This window comes from Rhinoderma darwinii, chromosome 3 (assembly GCF_050947455.1).
Source record: "Rhinoderma darwinii isolate aRhiDar2 chromosome 3, aRhiDar2.hap1, whole genome shotgun sequence".
Lineage (NCBI taxonomy): Eukaryota > Metazoa > Chordata > Amphibia > Anura > Rhinodermatidae > Rhinoderma > Rhinoderma darwinii.
The window spans coordinates 208,181,529-208,205,631 of NC_134689.1; the positions used below are offsets into that span (position 1 = coordinate 208,181,529).

The 24,103-nt window shown below is 43.6% G+C and overlaps 1 protein-coding gene across 4 annotated transcripts in view; it reads left to right on the top strand.

The window, feature by feature from the left end:
- RELN (reelin) overlaps window positions 1-24,103 on the top strand; it is a 749,731-nt gene that overhangs the window by 586,786 nt on the left and 138,842 nt on the right. For all 4 annotated transcript variants that reach the window (XM_075857310.1, XM_075857311.1, XM_075857308.1 and 1 more), the window contains exons 28-29: window positions 107-342; window positions 21,364-21,521. In XM_075857310.1, the coding sequence (XP_075713425.1) occupies window positions 107-342; window positions 21,364-21,521 (394 nt within the window). The remainder of the gene's footprint in view (window positions 1-106; window positions 343-21,363; window positions 21,522-24,103) is intronic.

Consider the following 24,103-nt stretch of genomic DNA (forward strand, 5'->3'; position numbering starts at 1 on the left):
CTTAGTGGGCAGTCCTATCTGTACTAATTGTATTCGCTGCCTGTTCTGCTTAAAAATTGATTTTTAAAAGATATAATGGTTTATCACATATCCTTACCTGCTTCAGTTAAATGTAGGGTGCACGAAAGAGTTCAGCAATTCGACTCCAGTCCTCCTTCAATACTCCCATGATGCAGGTCTATCTTGGTCACTCGTGAGGGAGGGATGTTATCCTGCATCCCCAGGAATCAAAGATTGTGAAGGAAGTTCCAGGGAACTGGGGGAACCAACCTCTTATTTACAAGGAGACTATGAAGATTGGACAAGGGCTACAATCATCATAACAAGATCACTTGCTTCAAGGTAACTTGTCTAATTGTAAAAAAAAATTATATCTATCTATCTATCTATCTATCTATATATATTTATGATGGTGTTCTTAATGGTTATCTTTCAAATGCTTTAATAATAAGACTATTAAAATACTTCAAATATTTAAAGTTGTGTTTGAGAATGGGAAAAGTTTTATAACAGAGACTGGTTAAAAGAGGAGGGTAAGGCAGATACTTATAATGAGACTTTAGTTTTTGGGTTAAAATAATTTATTGAAACAAGGCAGTTTAGCAGGTGTACATTTAAAGACCATTTATTACTTGCCAGACTATGATGCCTGATTTACACGAGCGTGTGCGTTTTGCGCACGCAAAAAACGCGGCGTTTTGCGTGCGCAAAAGGCACTTAACAGCTGCGTGTGTCATCAGTGTATGATGCGCGGCTGTGAGATTTTCGCGCAGCCGCCATGATTATGACACTCCGTTTGAATGTTTGTAAACAGAAAAGCACGTGGTGCTTTTCTGTTTACATTCAGAGTTTGACAGCTGTTGCGCGAACCACGCAGTTCGCACGGAAGTGCATCCGTGCGGCATGCATGGTTTTCACGCACCCATTGACTTCAATGAGTGCCTGATGCGCGAACAGCGCACAAAGAAAGGACATGTCGTGAGTTTTATGCAATGCACTCGCGCTGCGCAAAACTCACGCACTGTCTGCACTGCCCCATAGCCTAATATAGGTGCGTACGACACGCGCGTCGCACGCGCGTATATTACGCTCGTGTAAATGATGCCTGATGCTGGAGAAGGTTGTTGATTGTGGGTGGGTGTGTGTGCACCCACTAAACAGCCCATTGGTTTTCCCTTTGGGTCTGCCAGTTTTGTCATTTTAGCCATATGCATCCAAGCCCTCTCAGGCATTCCCTACCAAAATTTTAAACATAGGTTAATTCAGCCACCCAAGCTTTCTCAGCAAAACCTCATCCTATATAGATTTAATCAGGTGCAGAAGTAAAAAGGTTGTTGCTATGTGAGCCCTCTCAGCACATCTTAATAGCCAAGAGAGCTCAGACACCCTAAGGGTATGTGCACACGATAACGTCAATTACGGCTGAAATTACGGAGCTGTTTTCAGGAGAAAACAGCTCCTGAATTTCAGACGTAATTGCATGTACTGGCGTTTTGCGAGGCGTCTTTTACGGACGTAATTTGGAGCTGTTCTTCATTGAAGTCAATGAAAAACTGCTCCAATTACGTCCCAAGAAGTGCCCTGCACTTCTTTGACGACGCTGTTATTTTACGCGCCGTCTTTTGACAGCGACGCATAAAATTACAGGTCGTCGGCACAGTACATCGGCAAACCCATTGAAATGAATGGGCAGATGTTTGCCAACGTATTGGAGCCGTGTTTTCAGGCGTAATTCGAGGCGTAAAACGCCTCCATTACGCCTGAAAATAGGTTGTGTGAACCCAGCCTAAGTTACAATACAGCATGCCAAGTATCGTAGCTCTGTTTAGTGGATGTTAGGGTATCTTATAAACTTATAGATGTTCTAACTATATCCATTAAATTATTTATTGATTTGTAGAGGCAAAATTGTGCTTTTACAAATTTTTGGTACACAAAGCCCCAATACTGCTCCCACTAAAAGTGGTTTTCCAAGATATTGGTGATTTTTTAAAGAAAAGCACTGTAAATGAAAAATAAAATGCAATTGGAGGTAATTAAGAATTTTTCCCAAAGCTTTCATTCACGCATACTAGCGTCTGTATGTAAATTATACGGCTACAGTAATATGTCATCCATGGCAATGTTTTGTTAATTGGTCAGGTGACATAGTCACTTGACTGAAACATCTTGAAAACTGAAAACAATGTCTTGATCGCTGGTCTAATGTACCAGAAAACCCCTTTAATTGGGGCCCAGAGTAACTGAATAGATTTACAGTTTTAGTTGGGAGCAGCTCTGCTCTCTATCATGTCTCAGCTGAAATTACTTATTGTGGTAGTATAGATTTCAGACTTAAAGACGTATTTATAATATATTTTGTATATAAATTCCTCAAGGTTTTAAACTAGGGCTGAGGAGGGAGGTCAATGTAGAAAATAAAGGGGTAGTCAGGTTATAGTGGGGTTAGACTATATTGGTTGGTGGAGAAACAGACTGTGGGGAGAGGACTAGGCAACAAGATAAGGAGATCCGTTTGTTACAAAATAACAGTGAAAATAAAAATGCCCAAATAATGTCAAACAATCTGATACCAAACGTGAGAATTTGAAATGCAAGTTAAAAGTGTATGTTCACAGAAGTCTAGCATTCAAAATGGGGGAGCATGCGGCCTTGGTATTGAAGGAACATATTGATATAGTTGGTGTTGCTGAAACATGGCTGGACTCTTCACATGACTGGGCTGTAAATCTGCAGGGTTTTACATTATTTTGAAAAGACAGGAGAAATAGGAAAGGCGGTGGTGTATGTCTGTATGTGAGAAGTGATATGAAGGTGAGTGTGAAACAGGGAATAGTGGATGAAGATTATGAGGAGGTTGAAACCTTGTGGGTGGAATTACAAAGGGAGGTAAACACTGAAAAAATTACTTTTGGTGTAATCTATAGACCCCCCCAATATATCTGAGGAGATGGAAGGTGAGCTACATAAACAGATGGAGCAGGCTGCATAGGCAGGTACTGTTGTGATAATGGGAGATTTTAATTACCCATATATTAATTGGCGTCATGGTTCGGCTACAACTGCAAAGGAGAGAAATTTCCTCAACCCGACTAGACCCGACTAGAGGTGAAGCTCTGTTGGATCTGGTCATTTCTAATAATGCAGAGCTTGATGGGAATGTCACTGTTCGTGAAAACCTCGGTAACAGTGATCATAATATAGTTATATTTGACATATACTGTAAAAAACAAACACAGGCGGGCAAAAACACTTAATTTTAAGAAGTCCAATTTCCCCAGGATGAGGGCTGCAATTCAGGACATAGACTGGGAAGAACTAATGTCAAATAATGGTACAAATGATAAATGGGAAATCTTAAAATCCAATTTGTATAATTATAGTGCAAAATTTAATCCTATAGGTAACAAGTATAAACGACTAAAATTAAACCCCTCATGGCTTACACCTTCTGTAAAAAGGGCAATACATGACAAAAAAAGGGCATTTGAAAAATACAAATCTGAGGGTACAGCTGTATGACGCTGATTGGTCACTGATTGGTCAGCGTCATACACTTCTCTGTACAACGCCCAGTTGGTAAAAAGTAAAAACACGCCCAGTTGTCTATTAAGAAATTAATTAGCATAGATCTAAAATGGTTTATATCTTGGTCAAAAATGATCGTTTTTCAAAATAAAAACCTACATTACAGCGCCGATCAGATTATGTAGGAGATAGGGCACTTATGTCATAGCGACGGCTCCTTTTCTTCAGTGCTGTTCTTCCTGCAGTCCGGCCTCTTAGGGCATGGCCAGACGTAGCGTATTTCTGCCGACACTGTCCGCATCAATGCCGCACATAATCTGTGCAGGAAATTGATGCGGATTAGCCGTTGCGTATTCAGGTGAAGAGTACTTCCCTTCTCTCTATCAGTGCAGGATAAAGAGAAGGGGCAGCTCTTTCCCTAGTAAAAGTAAAATAAATTCATACTTACCCGGCCGTTGTCTTGGTAACGCATCCCTCTCTGGATGACGCGGCAGTCCATGTGACCGCTGCAGCCTGTGATTGGCCTGTAATTGGCTGCAGCCGTCACATGGACTGGAACGTCATCCCGGGAGGCCGGATTCGAGGAAGAAGCAGGGAGTTCTCGGTAAGTATGAACTTCTATTTTTTTTACACGTTGATCTATATTGTGATCGTTAGTCACTGTCCAGGGTGCTGAAACAGTTACTGCCGATCGTTTAACTCTTTCAGCACCCTGGACAGTGACTATCTCCTGACGTCGCCTAGCAACGCTCCCGTAATTACGGGTGCACACACGTAGTCACCCGTAATTACGGGAGCCCCATAGACTACTATGGGCCTGCCCGTGCCGTAATTACGGCCCGTGATTACGGGCGTTTTTACGTTCGTGTGCATGGGGCCTCAGTCTGGCTATAGACCTAGAAATACATAGGTCCAGCCAGAATGAAGAAATATCCTGTTCGAAAAAAATAATACACAACGCAACACACATAACATCTGCGGATTTAATTGCGGAATTTTGACTCTCCATTGAAGTCAATGGAGAAATTCCGCAACAAGTCCGCTACAGCCAGTGTATGCTGCGGACACCAAATTCCGCACCGCATCCTATGGTCCGCAGCGGAGTTTTCCGTAACGTGTGCACAAACCTAACTGAAAAGTTGTGGAAACCAATGGAGAAAATGTCCGCTGCGGATTTCCGCAGCGGATTGGCCGCAGCGGAATTCCAGAGCAATTCCACCAAATCTGGCCACGCCCTTAGGATGATGTTTTATCCCATGCGACTGCCACAGCCAATCAAAGGCTGCAATGGTGACATGGGCTGCGGCATCAACACAGGAGGCTGGGCTGCATGGAGAAGAGAGTGACGCGCCAGTATGGCAACACCGGAGAGGTAAGCATTGGCGTTTTTTTTTGTTTTCCGCAGCAGTGACACAGGCCAAAAATCTGCTCCACAATTTGGTGCAGTTTTTTGGATGGAATTCACTGTGGGTTCTAGGTCAGATACACTGTCTAAAAGTTTGCAGTGTATCCGACCTGTGGGAAAATGCTCAGAAAAAAAAATTAGGGTATGTTCACAGAGGGCGGATACGCTGCGTAAAACACACAGCGTATCAGCCCTGTGCGCTGAAGGGAATTCGGGCCGAAAAACCGCACCAAATTGTGGTGCAGTTTTTTGACTGGAATGTCCGCTGCGGAAAACTGCACTGGAAAAAAATAATTATAGTCATGTAGCCATGGAATGCGTCCCTCTGCCGTCCTGCAGCCCGGCCTCCTGGGATGATGTTTCATCCCATGTGACTGTGCCTATGATTGAACCGCTGCAGCCTGTGATTGGCTGCAGCGGTCACATGGGATGAAACGTCATCCCAGGAGGCCGGCCTGGAGGAAGAAACACAGACTTCTGGGTAAGTAGAAGATTCTTTTTTCCTCTGAGTTGCGTTTTTTTTTGCAGCAGCGATTCTGTCGCAAAAAATGCAACATCTCCTATTTGTTGCGGGTTTTACCTCCCCATTGAATTCAACGGGGAAATCCCACAACAAGTAAACAGTGTTTAAGCCAATACAATTGACATTCTGCGGATTTAAAAAACACACCGCTGGTCAATTTCTAAGCGTTTTTTTCCCATTATCATTTGCTCAGCGTGTGGATGAGATTTGTTTAAATCTCATCCACTCTGCTGCTACTGTATTATGCTGTGGATTTTCCACAATGAAATCTGTTGCAGAAAATTCGCAGTATCTACGCTACATGTGAACTGACCCTAAGGCCTGATTCACACGAACGCTGCGCATCTCGGACATGAAAAACTGCCGTTTTTCACGTCCGAGGTGCATCCGTGCTCAGCGCTGCGGGACGCAATGTCACACATCCCCCATAGTTGAGAGTCTATGGAGGGATGCGTGATGTGCGAAAAGAAAGGACATGTCCTATTTTCGCACGGACCCTTCACATGGTCCGTTGAAACAACGGCTGTGTGAACAGCCACATTGAATAACATAGGTCCGTGGGACGGCCGCTGTTTGAACGGCCGTCCCACGGACGCTTAACACGCTCGTGTAAATAAGCCCTTAGGGTGTAGTCACACACAGCAAATTTTGTTGCAGAAATTTTCTTACTGAAAATCCGTTGGAGTTCTGAATGGAACTTGCTGTAATCCATTCACCTGCTGCAGAAACAACCACATTCAGATAAATGGAACTGATTTATAGTCGCAGAAATTTCTGCTACAAAATCTGCCACGTGTGACTGCATCCTTGCAATACCATAGTGGCATATGAGTCTAATATAATTTGTCATTTTATCAATTAGGCTAGTATATAACAAAATCATCCATCATCACGGAACTGAGTTAAGAAATAAAAGGTCAGTGATGTGATTTCATAACCGAGAAGAAAATACATTATAGGTTATTAGCACTTTGACACATCATTGCTTGTGCTCCCCAAGTTAAAATCGTTTTGGTTTGTGTTAAGATTGTGCATGCACTGGGCAATCTCCTGCATATATGGTCAATGTGCAAGACATATTTTAAAAATGCGGGATAATCTTGTTGGCTGCACTGTAGAATACAATTGTATTGCCTGGCAATAATCACTTCTGGGAGTTCAGGCTTGTCTTTTCCCAGATACTATATACTTGGACCAACATATCTCCAGATGGCAAGGAAGCCCTGCACAGCAAGGACACACTGTTTAAATCCCCTCTCTTTCTACTGGAAAAGGGAGCCAGTGATTGACTGGCGTAGGCAATTCATCTCAGCTTGCCATGGTTTCCACTGCTCCACAGCAGCTTGTTTGCAGAGTCATATGCTGAAAGTCACAGCAGCTATTAAGAAGTAGTGACAGTTCATGTTTATGAGATGAAATGAAAAGACATTATGCTAAGGACCGTCATATATTCTCATTTTACTAACATATTTTACAGTTTTGGGATAAGGAATGAAAGGTTTATAAAGCAAAAGCATGTTTACCACTAAGGCCGGATTCACACGAGCGTGTGCGTTTTTGCTCGCGCAAAAGGTACATAACAGCTCCGTGTGTCAGCCCCGTATGATGAGTGGTTGCGTGATTTTCGCACAGCAGCCATCATTATGATACTCTGTATGTTTGTAAACAGAAAAGCACGTGGTGCTTTTCTGTTTTCCTTCATAGTTTTTACTGCTGTTGCGCGAATCACACGCGTCACACGGAAGTGCTTCCGTGTTCTGCGCGAGATTTTTACGCACCCATTGACTTCAATGGGTGCGTGATGCGCGAAAGACGCACAAATATAGGACATGTCGTGAGATTTACGCAGCGGACACACGCTGCGTGAAACTCACAGACAGTCTGCACGACCTCATAGACTAACATAGGTCCGTGCGAGGTACGGATGTATTACACGTTCGTCTGAATAAGCCCTTAATCAGGTGAAACAGTAAGGATACAAGATAACTATTGGAGAACATAACAGTGAGAGGAACCTGCAAGCAAGAGCTGACATTTTAAGGGAAATATCAATATAAATAATGCCACATGGATTTGTCACTATTGAGTATCTGTGCCAATACAGATATAGTGCAATTGGTGAAACTTAAAAGGAAAGCAAGTTGACTTAAATTACATGGGTAACAAAATACAGTTTGTAGGGGGCATATGTGGCATATTGATCGTTATTGCAATAGATTTATGGGACATCTTGAAATAATAAGTTTTCATGGCACACTATTAATGTTAGGGATTAGGCTAAAATCACCCTACATATTGTGGTGTACTCTTGGTTTATACCAGTGGTTCCCAGCCGCGACACTCCGCTCATCTACTGCAAAACAATAAATAAATATATATATTATAACTATGCTTGTAGCAGACGTGATGCGCGCACGTTTGTTACAAGTACCGCCCACCACTTCCCACTAGAAGAGCCTGGCGGAGGGAGAGGAGCCATTAACGCTGGGCATTAAGTATTTAATTGTTTGAGAACTGGAGCCAGGGGAATGCTGGGAGTTGTAGTTTTCTCCTCTTATACCTCCTCCCTGTAATGTCCTCTGATATCACATAACAGTCTGAACATGCTGAGGGTTGTAGTTCTCTCCTCTTATACCTCCTCCCTGTAATCCTGTAATGTCCTCTGATATCACATAACAGTCTGAACATGCTGGAAGTTGTAGTTCTCTCCTCTTATACCTCCTCCCTGTAATCCTGTAATGTCCTCTGATATCACATAACAGTCTGAAGATGCTGGGGGTTGTAGTTCTCTCCTCTTATACCCCCTCCCTGTAAATTTTCTCTGACATCACATAACAGCCTGGACATGCTGGGAGTTGTAGTTCTCTCTTATTCCTCCTCCCTGTAATCCTGTAATGTCCTCTGGTATCCCTTATTAACAGTTTGGATATGCTGGAAGTTGTCGTTCTCTCCTCTTATACCCCCTCCCTGCAAATGTTCTCTGATATCACATAACAGTCAGGACATGCTGGAAATTGTAGTTCTCTCCTCTTATACCTCCTCCCTGTAATGTCCTTTGATATCCCTTAATAACAGCTTGGACATGCTGGTAGTTGTAGTTCTCTCTTATACCTCCTCCCTGTAAAGTCCTCTGATACCACATAACAACAGTCTGAACATGCTGGAAGTTGTAGTTCTCCCTTCTACCTCCTCCCTGTAATGTCCTCTGATATCACATAACAACAATCTGGACATGCTGGGAGTTGTAGTTCTCTCCTCTTATACCTCCTCCCTGTAATCCTGTAATGTCCTCTGGTATCCCTTATTAACAGTCTGGACATGCTGGAAGTTGTCGTTCTCTCCTCTTATACCCCCTCCCTGTAAATGTTCTCTGATATCACATAACAGTCAGGACATGCTGGAAATTGTAGTTCTCCCCTCTTATACCTCCTCCCTGTAATGTCCTTTGATATCCCTTAATAACAGCTTGGACATGCTGGGAGTTGTAGTTCTCTCCTCTTATACCTCCTGCCTGTAATGTCCTCTGATATCACATAATAACAGTCTGGGCATGCTGGTAGTTGTAGTTCTCTCTTATAACTCCTCCCTGTAAAGTCCTCTTGATACCACATAACAACAGTCTGAACATTCTGGAAGTTGTAGTTCTCTCCTCACATACCCCTCCCTTTAATTGTTCTCTATCACATAACAGTCTGGACATGCTAGAAGTTTTGGTTCTCTCCTCTTATACCCCCTCCCTGTAAATGTTCTGATATCACATAACAGTCTGGACATGCTGGGAGTTGTAGTTCTCTCCTCTTATACCTCCCCCTGTAATGTCCTCTGATATCCCAAAATAACAGCCTGGACATTCAGGGAGTTGTAGTTCTCTCCTCTTATACCTCCTTATTTATTCCTTCCCCATGTGTAAGCATACTTTCTGTCTTTGATGGTCACTTTACTAGAGGGGCTGATGGTCATTTTACAGGGGGGGGGCTGATTGTCATTTTACGAGGGGGGGTCTGAGGCTGATGGTCTCTTTACTGGGGTGCTGATGGTCATTTTTCTGTGAGTGGGAAGCTGGTGGTCTTTGAGAGGTTTCTGCCTCTGACCTGCCATTGAAATTAATAGGAGGCAGAAAAAACCTGCGGTGCTCGTTTGGAGTGCTTTTTTGCCTGTGGTTTTTGCATTAGGGTAAGGGTATGTTCACACGCACTAATTACGGACGTAATTCAGGCGTTTTTGCCCCGAATTACGTCCGAAAATAGCGCCTCAATAGCGCTGACAAACATCTGCCCATTGAAAGCAATGGTCAGACGTTTGTCTGTTCACACGAGGCGTAATTTACGCGCCTCTGTCAAATGACGGCGAGTAAATAGACGCCCGCGCCAAAGAAGTGACCTGTCACTTCTTTGGCCGTAATTGGAGCCGTTATTCATTGACTCCAATGAATAGCAGCGCCAATTACGTCCGTTATGGACGCGGCGTTCAAGCGCCTGCACATGCCGGTACGGCTGAAATTACGGGGATGTTTTCAGGCTGAAACATCCCCATAATTTCAGCCGTTACGGACGCCCTCGTGTGAACATACCCTAAAGGTATGTTCACACGCAGTGGTTTCAGACGTAATTCGGGCATTTTAAAGAACGGCTCCATTACGCCTACAAACATCTGTCCATTGCTTTCAATGGCAATTACGATGTTCTGTTCCCACGAGCCTTTATTTTACGCGTCGCTGTCAAAATACGACGCGTAAAATAACGTCTCGTCAAAAGAAGTGCAGGACACTTCTTGGGACATTTTGGAGGAGTTTTTCATTGACTCTATTGAAAACAGCTCCAAAAACGGCCGTAAAAAAACGAAGCGAAGAATGCAGCGAAAATCGCGGGTGGCTTAAAAAAATGTCTGAAAATCAGGAGCTGTTTTCCCTTGAAAACAGCTCCGTATTTTGAGACATTTTTGAGTTTGTGTGTGAACATACCCTAAGGCCACACGGTGCGGCCACGGTGTGTTTATGTTGCGTTTTTAAACTGCAGCAAGTCATTATTCAATAGAAGTCAATGGTGAAATGTTTGTTAGGGCAGATACAGACGGACGTTGCGTTTTTGCGCGCGCAAACAACGCAGCGTTTTGCGCGCGCAAAAAACATTTGACAGCTGCGTGTGTCATCCGTGTATGATGCGCGGCTGCGTGATTTTCACGCAGCCGCCATCATAGAGATGAGGCTAGTCGACGCACGTCACTGTCCAAGGTGCTGAAAGAGCTAACTGATCGGCAGTAACTCTTTCAGCACCCTCGACAGTGAATGCCGAACACAATATACAGCAACCTGTTAAAAAAAAAGAAAAAGTTCGTACTTACCGAGAACTTCCCGGCCGTTGCCTTGGTGACGCGTCCTTGGTGACGCGCCTCTCTTGACATCGGGCCCCACCTCCCTGGATGACGCGGCAGTCCATGTGACCGCTGCAGCCTGTGCTTGGACTGTGATTGGCTGGAGCTGTCACTTGGACTGAATTGTCATCCCGGGAGGTCAGACTGGAGGAAGAAGCCGGGAGTTATCGGTAAGTCAGAATTTCGTTTTTTTTTACAGGTTCATGTTTATTGGGATCGGTAGTCACTGTCCATGGTGCTGAAACAGTTTAACTCTTTCAGCACCCTGGACAGTGACTATCTCCGGACGTCGCGTACCGGAAATTTTTTTGCCGGGTTCGGCCAAAACGAGTTCGGCCGAACCCGGTGAAGTTCGGTTCGATTGTCCGAGTTCGCTCATCTCAAAGACACTCCATTTGGATGTTTGGAAACAGAAAAGCACATGGTGCTTTTCTGGTTACATTCATCCTTTTGACAGCTGGTGCACTGTTTCAGTCGGTTCGCACGGAAGTGCTTCCGTGCGACCTGCGTGGTTTTCACGCACCCATTGACTTCAATGGGTGCGTGATGCGCGAAATACGCGGAGATATTGAACCTGTCGCGCTTTTTGCGCAGCTGACAAACGCTGCGCAAAAAGCACGGACTGTCTGTACTGCCCCATAGACTTACAGAACCGATAAAAACACAGGGACATATACAGAAACACCGAAAAAGGCCATACTTGCAAATGGACACAGCCAGGCCAGAAATGCTGATGAAAGGGCGAGCAGGTGCTTTAAATAATAATAGCCACTCCCACTAGTCTTGAGGGGAGTGGTGTGTGGTGCATGGGATGTGTAGTAAGAAATAATAAATGAATAGTGTGTGTGCAAGTGTAATACTATAAGTGAAATATAGGGGGCAGTAATAAATGAAGTGCCTCAATAGAAATAAATGGATAATGGGGTGCAAGTGAGTGAAACATGGAGGGATAGTGTGTATGTCATGAGGCACAACGTGTATAGCCAGGTAGAAGCCTATTTGTGACGCCTTGATAATTCATAGAGCGGGCTACCCTGCTTGCTATGCCAAACAACAACACACCATGCTCTCCCAGCATCAAAGACCCGGCTGTGTCCAAGAGAAGCGAATATACATAATAATGAAAAATATCTGGGGTATTGGTAATCATTTTGGCCAAAAGGACGCAAGCTCGCAATCCACGACAAGGATCCCCAGACTTGCGAGTCCCTAAATCCTAAACTGGAACAGAACGTTCCTGATGCACAAACAGAACCGATAAAAACACAGGGACATATACAGAAACACCGAAAAAGGCCATACTTGCAAATGGACACAGCCAGGCCAGAAATGCTGATGAAAGGGCGAGCAGGTGCTTTAAATAATAATAGCCACTCCCACTAGTCTTGAGGGGAGTGGTGTGTGGTGCATGGGATGTGTAGTAAGAAATAATAAATGAATAGTGTGTGTGCAAGTGTAATACTATAAGTGAAATATAGGGGGCAGTAATAAATGAAGTGCCTCAATAGAAATAAATGGATAATGGGGTGCAAGTGAGTGAAACATGGAGGGATAGTGTGTATGTCATGAGGCACAACGTGTATAGCCAGGTAGAAGCCTATTTGTGACGCCTTGATAATTCATAGAGCGGGCTACCCTGCTTGCTATGCCAAACAACAACACACCATGCTCTCCCAGCATCAAAGACCCGGCTGTGTCCAAGAGAAGCGAATATACATAATAATGAAAAATATCTGGGGTATTGGTAATCATTTTGGCCAAAAGGACGCAAGCTCGCAATCCACGACAAGGATCCCCAGACTTGCGAGTCCCTAAATCCTAAACTGGAACAGAACGTTCCTGATGCACAAACAGAACCGATAAAAACACAGGGACATATACAGAAACACCGAAAAAGGCCATACTTGCAAATGGACACAGCCAGGCCAGAAATGCTGATGAAAGGGCGAGCAGGTGCTTTAAATAATAATAGCCACTCCCACTAGTCTTGAGGGGAGTGGTGTGTGGTGCATGGGATGTGTAGTAAGAAATAATAAATGAATAGTGTGTGTGCAAGTGTAATACTATAAGTGAAATATAGGGGGCAGTAATAAATGAAGTGCCTCAATAGAAATAAATGGATAATGGGGTGCAAGTGAGTGAAACATGGAGGGATAGTGTGTATGTCATGAGGCACAACGTGTATAGCCAGGTAGAAGCCTATTTGTGACGCCTTGATAATTCATAGAGCGGGCTACCCTGCTTGCTATGCCAAACAACAACACACCATGCTCTCCCAGCATCAAAGACCCGGCTGTGTCCAAGAGAAGCGAATATACATAATAATGAAAAATATCTGGGGTATTGGTAATCATTTTGGCCAAAAGGACGCAAGCTCGCAATCCACGACAAGGATCCCCAGACTTGCGAGTCCCTAAATCCTAAACTGGAACAGAACGCTCCTGATGCACAAACAGAACCGATAAAAACACAGGGACATATACAGAAACACCGAAAAAGGCCATACTTGCAAATGGACACAGCCAGGCCAGAAATGCTGATGAAAGGGCGAGCAGGTGCTTTAAATAATAATAGCCACTCCCACTAGTCTTGAGGGGAGTGGTGTGTGGTGCATGGGATGTGTAGTAAGAAATAATAAATGAATAGTGTGTGTGCAAGTGTAATACTATAAGTGAAATATAGGGGGCAGTAATAAATGAAGTGCCTCAATAGAAATAAATGGATAATGGGGTGCAAGTGAGTGAAACATGGAGGGATAGTGTGTATGTCATGAGGCACAACGTGTATAGCCAGGTAGAAGCCTATTTGTGACGCCTTGATAATTCATAGAGCGGGCTACCCTGCTTGCTATGCCAAACAACAACACACCATGCTCTCCCAGCATCAAAGACCCGGCTGTGTCCAAGAGAAGCGAATATACATAATAATGAAAAATATCTGGGGTATTGGTAATCATTTTGGCCAAAAGGACGCAAGCTCGCAATCCACGACAAGGATCCCCAGACTTGCGAGTCCCTAAATCCTAAACTGGAACAGAACGTTCCTGATGCACAAACAGAACCGTTAAAAACACAGGGACATATACAGAAACACCGAAAAAGGCCATACTTGCAAATGGACACAGCCAGGCCAGAAATGCTGATGAAAGGGCGAGCAGGTGCTTTAAATAATAATAGCCACTCCCACTAGTCTTGAGGGGAGTGGTGTGTGGTGCATGGGATGTGTAGTAAGAAATAATAAATGAATAGTGTGTGTGCAAGTGTAATACTATAAGTGAAATATAGGGGGCAGTAATAAATGAAGTGCCTCAATAGAAATAAATGGATAATGGGGTGCAAGTGAGTGAAACATGGAGGGATAGTGTGTATGTCATGAGGCACAACGTGTATAGCCAGGTAGAAGCCTATTTGTGACGCCTTGATAATTCATAGAGCGGGCTACCCTGCTTGCTATGCCAAACAACAACACACCATGCTCTCCCAGCATCAAAGACCCGGCTGTGTCCAAGAGAAGCGAATATACATAATAATGAAAAATATCTGGGGTATTGGTAATCATTTTGGCCAAAAGGACGCAAGCTCGCAATCTACGACAAGGATCCCCAGACTTGCGAGTCCCTAAATCCTAAACTGGAACAGAACGTTCCTGATGCACAAACAGAACCGATAAAAACACAGGGACATATACAGAAACACCGAAAATGTCCCTGTGTTTTTATCGGTTCTGTTTGTGCATCAGGAACGTTCTGTTCCAGTTTAGGATTTAGGGACTCGCAAGTCTGGGGATCCTTGTCGTGGATTGCGAGCTTGCGTCCTTTTGGCCAAAATGATTACCAATACCCCAGATATTTTTCATTATTATGTATATTCGCTTCTCTTGGACACAGCCGGGTCTTTGATGCTGGGAGAGCATGGTGTGTTGTTGTTTGGCATAGCAAGCAGGGTAGCCCGCTCTATGAATTATCAAGGCGTCACAAATAGGCTTCTACCTGGCTATACACGTTGTGCCTCATGACATACACACTATCCCTCCATGTTTCACTCACTTGCACCCCATTATCCATTTATTTCTATTGAGGCACTTCATTTATTACTGCCCCCTATATTTCACTTATAGTATTACACTTGCACACACACTATTCATTTATTATTTCTTACTACACATCCCATGCACCACACACCACTCCCCTCAAGACTAGTGGGAGTGGCTATTATTATTTAAAGCACCTGCTCGCCCTTTCATCAGCATTTCTGGCCTGGCTGTGTCCATTTGCAAGTATGGCCTTTTTCGGTGTTTTTGCCCCATAGACTTGTATTGGTCTGTGCGTGGCGCGTGAAAACCACGCGGCCCGCACGGACCGAATACACGCTCGTGTGAATCCCCCCTTATGGACAGACGGCTGCTATTATATTACAATGTGTTTTTTGTGCAGTTAACTGCATCTTCATAATGTCCGACCGCATGCAGTTAATGACCGCGCTGCCAAAGTTGTTGCTGAACTGCTTACGTTTTTGTTAACAGTTCTGCAATGCCTTGTAACGAACTATATACAGGAAGCGCCTAACAAACTTCAACACGGGTGAAAACTACGTCCATCAATTATTTCCTTTAAAAACGCAACAGAACTGCAGCATTAGGGCTTATTTACACAAGCGTGTTAAACGTCCGTGGGACGGCCATTGAAACAGCGGCCGTCCCACGGACCTATGTAATTCAATGTGGCCGTTCACACAGCCGTTGTTTCAACGGACCGTGTGCAGGGTCCGTGCGAATATAGGACATGTCCGTTTTCGCGCATCACGCATCCCTCCATAGACTCTCAACTATGGGGGATGTGTGACATCGCGTCCCGCAGCGCTGAGCACGGATGCACCTCGGACGTGAAAAACGGCCATTTTTCACGTCCGAGATGCGCAGCGTTCGTGTGAATCGGGCCTTACAGAGACAAAAAACGCATGCAGTTGACCGCATGCAGATTTTAAACGCAACAAGACCGCAGCAAAACAGCATCAACAACGCACCATGTGGCCTTACCCTTAGCTTCAACGGCTTAAAAATATTTGGGCAAAAAACACATTGAAAAAAAAAGCGTAAATTTACGCTGCCAAAATTTTTCTGCCTTACAAAAAAACGCTGTGTGAACATACCTAAGGCCCCATGCACACGACCATAAAAACGCCTGTAATTAGGGCCTGTAATTACAGCCCGTAATTACGGGCCCAAAGACTTCTATTGGCCACGTAAAAAAAAACGCTGCGAAAATGAAGTGCAGGACACTTCTTGGGACGTTTTTAGAGCAGTTTTCCATAGACTCCAGTGAAAAAAACGGCCGTAAAAAAACACTGCGAAAAACGCTGTGAAAATCGCGAGTGGCACAAAAAACGTCTGAAAATCAGGAGCTGTTTTCTCTTGAAAACAGCTTCGTATTTTGAGACGTTTTTGACTCTGCGTTTGAACATACCCTAAGGGCTTATTCAGACGAACGTATAATACGTCCGTGCAATGCGCGCTATTTTCACGCGCCTCGCACGGACCTATGTTAGTCAATGGGGCCGTTCAGACTGTCCGTGATTTTCACGCAGCGTATGTCCGCTGCGTAAAACTCACGACATGTCCTATATTTGCCCGTTTTTCGCGCATCACGCACCCATTGAAGTCAATGGGTGCGTGAAAACCGCGCACTGCACAGGGAAGCACTTCCTTGTGCCACACACGTATCACGCTACAGTAGTCAAAACTATGAATAAAAACAGAAAAGCACCACGTGCTTTTCTGTATACAAACAGAGTGTCATAATGATGGCGGCTGCGCGAAAATCACGCAGCCACGCATCATACGCGGCTGACACATGGAGCTGTTAAGTACCTTTTGCGCGCGCAAAACGAACACGCTCGTGTAAATCCGGCCTTAGAGTGTAGTTTTTGTTTTTAGTAGTTTTTTTGTCGTTTTGCAAACAATTTTTGGTAGCGGTGCCCTGAGGAAATTCTTTTTTTTACAGGGGTACCTTGAGCCAGAAGAGGTTGGGAAACTCTGGTTTATACACTAGGAATATTTCCCAACATATGCACTGATGTGCCTGATAAACCGTGGTGGGTAAACACAAGACAATTGTATAAAGAAAAGTACACTGCTCGGTATATATTTTTTTGTAATGACTCTGTGGCAGTGATATGCAAATGTGTAAGCCAACACAAACGGTCCTGTTGAATATAAACTCTGAACATGGTGTGAATTGAGTTTAAGGGTATGTTCACACGCTTAACAAAAAACGTCTGAAAATACGGAACTGTTTTCAAGGGAAAACAGCTCCTGATTTTCAGACGTTTTTTAAGTAACTAGCGTATTTCGCTGCGTTTTTTACGGCCTTTTTTTTAGCTGTTTTTCAACAGAGAACTTCTCCAAAAACGGCCTAAGATGAGACATGCACTTCCTTTTCGTGGGTGTTTTTTAACGCGGCCGTTTTTTAAAATTTAAAAAAATGCCCCATTGGAAAGGAACGCCGTTTTTGACATTGAAATCACTGGGTAGATGTTTCCGATTTTTCGGCCGTTTACAGCCCGAAAAACGGCCGAAAATAAGCCGTGTGAACATACCCTAAGGCCTAATTCACACGAACGTGTCCGTTTTGCGCGCTTAAAAAACGCAGAGTTTTTTCCTGTGTTGCAGTTCCGTGTGACATCAGTATATGGTGCGTGTCTGCGTTTTTTACGCCCACGCTGCGTGAAAACCACTGAATGGCCCCATTGACTTGCATACGTCCGTGTGACGTGCATTGTTTTAACGCGCGTAACATGGACTTGAAATCCGCTCGTGTAAATAAGGCCTAGGTCTGATAATCTGAGGCAAAGCATCCCAGTGTATACAATCGTGCAGCGCAACTAATGTCCTGAAAAAGGGGAGTGAGCAGTTGTTATACAATAAGGGTATGTTCACACGCTTAGCAAAAAACGGCTGAAAATACGGAGCTGTTTTCAAGCAAAAGCAGCTCCTGATTTTCAGACGTTTTTGTAGCAACTCGCGTTCAAGCGAAAACAGCTCCTGATTTTCAGACATTTTTGGAGCAACTCGCGTTTTTCGCGGCGTAATTTACTGCCGTTATTGGAGCTGTTTTTCAATGGCTCCCCAAAAAACGGCTGAAAATACGGAGCTGTTTTCAAGCAAAAGCAGCTCCTGATTTTCAGACGTTTTTGTAGCAACTCGCGTTCAAGCGAAAACAGCTCCTGATTTTCAGAAGTTTTTGGAGCAACTCGCGTTCAAGCGAAAACAGCTCCTGATTTTCAGACGTTTTTGGAGCAACTCGCGTTTTTCGCGGCGTAATTTACGGCCGTTATTGGAGCTGTTTTTCAATGGAGTCAATGAAAAACGCCTCCAAAACCGTCCCAAGAAGTAACCTGCATTTCTTTTTCGCGGGTGTCTTTTTACGCACCGTATTTTGACAGCGATGCGTAAAATTACGCCTCGTGGGAACAGAACACCGTAAATCCCATTGCAAACAGTGGGCAGATGTTTGGAGGCGTTATTGTTCCGTTTTTTCAGGCGTAATTCGAGGCGTAAACGGCGCGAATTACGTCTGAAACCACTGTGTGTGAACATACCCTAAGGCCTTATTCACACGAACGTGTCCGTTTTGCGCGTGTAAAAAACGCAGCGTTTTTCCTGCATTCCAGTTCAGTGTGACATCAGTGTATGGTGCGTGTCTGTGTTTTTTACGCGCGTATGTCATCAATATGTCACGCGTTTCACGTCAGCAAAGTAAACTGAAGGAGGTGTTTTTCTTTTTCAAAATAATTTCTTTAGCAACTGTTGCGTGAATCACGCACAGCACACGGATGTGCGTCCGTGTGTTGTCCGTGATTTTCACGCACCCATTGACTTCAATGGGTGCGTGATGCGCAAAAAACGCATAAGAATAGGACATGCAGTGAGTTTCACGCAGCGGACACACGCTGCGTGGAAAAAACTGAATGTCTGAATGGCCCCATTGACTTGCATAGGTCCGTGTGACGTGCGTTATTTACACGCGCATAACACGGACGTGAAATACGCTCGTGTGAATAAGGCCTAAGTGTGGATGATAACTATAGATTGCTGTCCAAGCAGGAAGAATGAGTTGGTTGGTAGAGAGAGATTATAGAGGAGTTGTAGGATGGTGGAGCACTGTGGAGAGATTTGCAAAATAGTTTCAGAATAACATCTATACTTATATTGTAGACTAATAACACAAACTTGGAAAGCAACTTCTGCCCGAGTGCAAAATATATCATTAGAGTAACTGCATGTTTTTTTTATACTTCATATGGCTCACTGGTTTATTAATGTAGACTATGTTATTACATAAATTGTGGATACACTAATGTATTGCCCTACCGGCGGCTCAGGAGCCACATATGGATCTCAGGACTCCTGCATGTGGCTCCCCAGCTGGTGATGGCTATTGCTATTGTGCCTTACCGAAACTTGGCATTAGAACTAAAACCATATCACTGCCAGTTAACACTATGATAAGAGCCATATGACTTGGTCATATCTTTAATCGATTTTTTTTCACTAGTTAATACCCAATGGGCCCAATAGCATCTGTCTTATTCCAAAGTGACACGCTAACTAAAAAAGGGGGACCTCTGCACTAAGTAAAGGCCAATTGTGTATCTACTATATGTACACTATTATATCATTTGACTTTTAAGGTTTGTAGAAAATTATGCTTTTGAAGGATGGAAATGACTTATTTTGATGCCGCTACATAATTCATCTATGTTTATTTCTCTGTTCCAAAATATTGATTTTTGATTAGAAATAGCTACAGTGCATGCCCATATGTTTCCAAAACAATTTATAAATCAACAGTGAGAAAGTCCTAAATATTATGAAAGTCAATAAAAGTGGAAGAACTTCAGAAAAATCTGTAGTAATAATAATCCCTGTCTTCTGCTGATTTACTCATGAACATCAAGCTATGTTTTAGCTCTGCTGACCTATGGGAATGAGTTAAGTACTGTATGGCGCTAGCTGTTAGCCTTCTACCATACCAGTAAAATGTTATTGCTTTCTTTATTTACTAAACTAAAGAGCTGTATTTATCGCTTGTGTTTTTGAACATGATATGTAATACACAGCTAGAAGTTGCATTAAAGTGGTTGTCCGAGAGTATAAGAAAAGAAAGTAGCTGCAGGAAATGTTGTAAAATAACAAACCAAACATTAGTCACCTGTTAAATCATCCGCCGCTCCAGCGCTTATCTCCTGTGGTTCCAGACAGTTACGTGGATGTACGGCCCGTCATCATTGCAGGAAAAGTAAAAAAAAGATCGGTGGCGGCCACCAGATCATCAACCTGAATTTTACAGGTGAGTAATGTTTTGTTTATTTTAGAAAATTTCCTGCATCTACTTTCTTTTCTTATACTCTCAGACAACTCCTTTAGGGTATGTTCACACAGAGTTTTTTGCAGGCAGAAAATTCTGATTTTGCACCTCACACACGTTTTTTGCCGTGTTTTTTTCAGGCTTTTTTTTTTTTGCTATTTCTTCAACAGACAGAGAGAATAACCGCGAGCGCTTATTGCCGAAAATCGCAGCAATAAAACGCGTTTATTTCCGTCTCCCATTGATTTCAATAGGGTTTTTGAGGTGGAAAATGCCTCAAGATAGGGCAGGTAGCTTCTTTTTCCGCAAGCGTTTTTTTTGCTTGCAAGGAAAAAACGCCTCCACCTCCTATTGAAATCAATAGAAGGCAATTTCGGCAGTTCTTTGCCGCAGTTTTTACCACAGTTTCTGCGGCAAAAAAACGCACACAAAAAAACTCCATGTGAACAGGGCCTTAATCTTTCAGGCCTCAGAACAGAGACATCTGTTTTTAATTTCATGCCATATAAGACCCTCTGTTGATCAAGTGCAACACTATTTACCTAAATAAGGGTAAGGCCACACGCTGCGGTCACGGTGCGTTTATGTTGTGTTTTTAAACCGCAGCAAGTCAATTTTCAATAGAAGTCAATGGTGAAATGTTTGTTATGGACAGACTGCTGCTATTATATTACAATGTGTTTTTTGTACGTTTGACCACATCTTCATAGCGTCCGACCGCATGCAGTTAATGACCGCGCTGCCAAAGTTGTTACTGAACTGCTTACGTTTTTGCTAACAGTTCTGCAATGCCTTGTAATGAACTATATACAGGAAGCCCCTAACAAACTTCAACACGGGTGAAAACTACGTCCATCAATTATTTCCTTTAAAAACGCAACAGAACTGCAGCATTACAGAGAAAAAAAACGCATGCAGTTGACCGCATGCAGTTTTAAAACGCAACAAAACCGCCACAAAACCGCGTCAACGACGAACCGTAAGGCCTTACCCTTACAGATCTGGATATGGCATATTAGGCTGAAAGGTGACTGATAAATGAATGCTCCTTGCATTTTTCTTGTACCATTATTTCAGTTTGATTGTAGATAAATCCATAACTAGCAATATCCTAATGTATTCTAAGTGCATTGCAAATACTAAAAAATACACACCTCTTTCTTATAATTTTAGTAAAACCAGATTCCGATGGATACAAGAGAGCAGTTCAATGAAAAATGCCCCGGCATTTGGATTGGATGGTGTTTATATATCTGAACCTTGTCCAAGTTACTGTAATGGTCATGGGGATTGTATTTCTGGAGTTTGTTTTTGTGATCGTGGATACACAGGTAAGAATTTGATTGCTTATTTATTTCTTTATATACCTTAATGTAATGGAACAGAGATGTATGTACTGCTTTTATTTTATATATCTAGAAAAAACGGCTCCCCTCGAAAACTCGAGAGAGATAATGCTCCGAAGATTATGTCAGTTCACACATTGCGTAAATACTGCAGATATTCCGCAATGGAATTCAATGCGGAAAATCTGCAGCATTATACAGTAGCAGCAAAGTGGATGAGATAGAACTAACCTCAACCACACGCTGCGTAAATACTGAGCGGAAAAAACTCAAATTCAGAAATTGACCTGCGGTGCAGAATTTTATTTCGCAGCATGTTAATTGTATTTGCATAAACACTGCTTATTTCTTGCGGGTTTTCCCCATTGAACTCAATGGGAGGTAAAACCCGAAACAAAGTAGTAGCAGTTGTTGAGTTTTTGGTGGCGAGTTCTGCTGCAAAAAACGCAACTCAGAAAATAAAAAATACTTACCCAGAAGTCTGTGTTTCTTCCTCCAGGGCAGCCTCCTGGGATTACGTTTCATCCCATGTGACTGCTGCCGCTAATCACAGACTGTAACGGCGGTCCCATGGAATAAAACGTCATCCCAGGAGGCCGGCCTGGATGATGTCAGAAGGCTGGCCTCCTGAAATTACGTTTCTCCCCATGTGACCGCCGCTACAGCCAATCACAAGCTGCAGCGGTCTCCTTGGATGAAACGTCCGCTACAGTTTGGTGCAGTTTTTCACCCGGAATTCCCTGCAGCGCACAGGCAGGGCAGATACGCTGCATGCTTTTTTGCAGCGTATCCGCCGTGTGTAAACTCAGCCTTTCTCATCACTTCCTTTACAATGAGAAGCTCTTAGGCCCCATGCACATAACCGTATTTTTTCCCTCGCGTAAATACTGTCCGTAAATACGGGTCCGATGTCACACGTTTTTAACCTGTATTTAACTCGTATTTACGGACCCGTGCCCGTAAATACGGGTTCGTTGTCATCCGTATTCCACCCGTATTTATGGACCCGTAAACAAAAAGGGGGCTGGACATGATGTCACATGATCGCTCAGATGCCATTTTCTCTGCTTCACTTTATTCAAAAATTTAAATCCCCTGACGTCGCCTAGCAACGCACCCGTAATTACGGGAGCCCCATAGACTTCTATGGTCCTGCCCGTGCCGTAACTACGGCCTGAAATAGGACATGTTCTATATTTTTCAACGGCCCGGGTACCTTCCTGTACGCAAGCGGGAAGCTACCCGTGGCCTATAGAAGTCTATGGACCCGTGATTACGGGCCATAATTACAGGCTTTTTTACGGTCGTGTGCATGGGGCCTTACATTTTTGCTTGTTCAGTGAATTCTCTTATAGAGCAGCATTTTTTAGCGTTTTGTTATCAATGAGAAAATATCCACATACACTATACGGACAAACGTATTGGGACACACTTTATCATTGAATTTAGGTATTCATTTAGTCCAATTTCCACAGGTGTATAAAATAGCCATTCAGTCTGCCTTTGCAAACATTTGTGCTAGAATGGGTCATTCTGAAGGGATTACTGAATTGCAGCGTGGTACTGTAATAGGATGCAATAAGTTAGCTCTTGAAATTTCTTCCCTTCTAGATATTCCATGATAATCTTTGAGTGCTATTATTGCAAAGTGGAAGCGTTTAGAAACCAAAGCAACTCAGCCATGAAGTGGCATACCATGTAAAGTTACAGAGCGGGGTCACAAGTGTTGAGGCGCATAGTGCATAAAAGTCGCCAATGCTCTGCTGTCTCAATGACTGCAGGGTTCCAAACCTCCTCTGGCATTAACATCTGGACAAACTGTGAACCGGGAGCTTCAAGGCATGGGTTTCCATGGCTGAGCAGCTGCATGCAAGCCATACAACTCCAAGCAAAGTGCCAAGTGTCAGATGGGGGTGGTGTTAAGCAGGCCGTCGCTGGACTCTGGAGAAGTGGAAACGTGTTCTGTGGAGTGATAAATCACGCTTCTCGATCTTCCAGTCTGACGGACGAGTCTGGGTTTGGTGAATGCCAGGAACACGTTACCTGCATGACTGCAATGTGCCAACTGTAAAGTTTTGTGGAAGAGGGATAATGCTATGGGGATGTTTTTCAGGGCTAGGTCTAGGCCCCTTAGTTCCACTGAACGGAAAACTTAATGCTTCAGCATACCAAGACATTTTGTAAATTGTATGCTTACAACTTTTTGGGAACATTGTGGGGAAGGCCCTTTTCTGTTCCAGAATGACTGTGCCCCAGACCACAAAACAAGGTCCATAAAGGCATAGGTGAGTTTGATGTGGAAGAACTTGACTGACCCGCAAAGCACCCTGACCTCAAACTCATTGCAAACCTTTGGGATGAAATAGAACGGAGATTGTGAGCCAGACCCTCTCATCCAACATCAGTGTCTGACCTCACAAATGCTCTTCTGGATGATTGGCCAAACATTCCCACAGACCCACTCCAAAATCTTGTAGAAAGCCTTCCTAGAAGAGTGGAAACTGTTTTAGCTGTAAGGGGTATCAACTCCATATTCATGCCTATGGATTTAGAATGGGATGTCATAA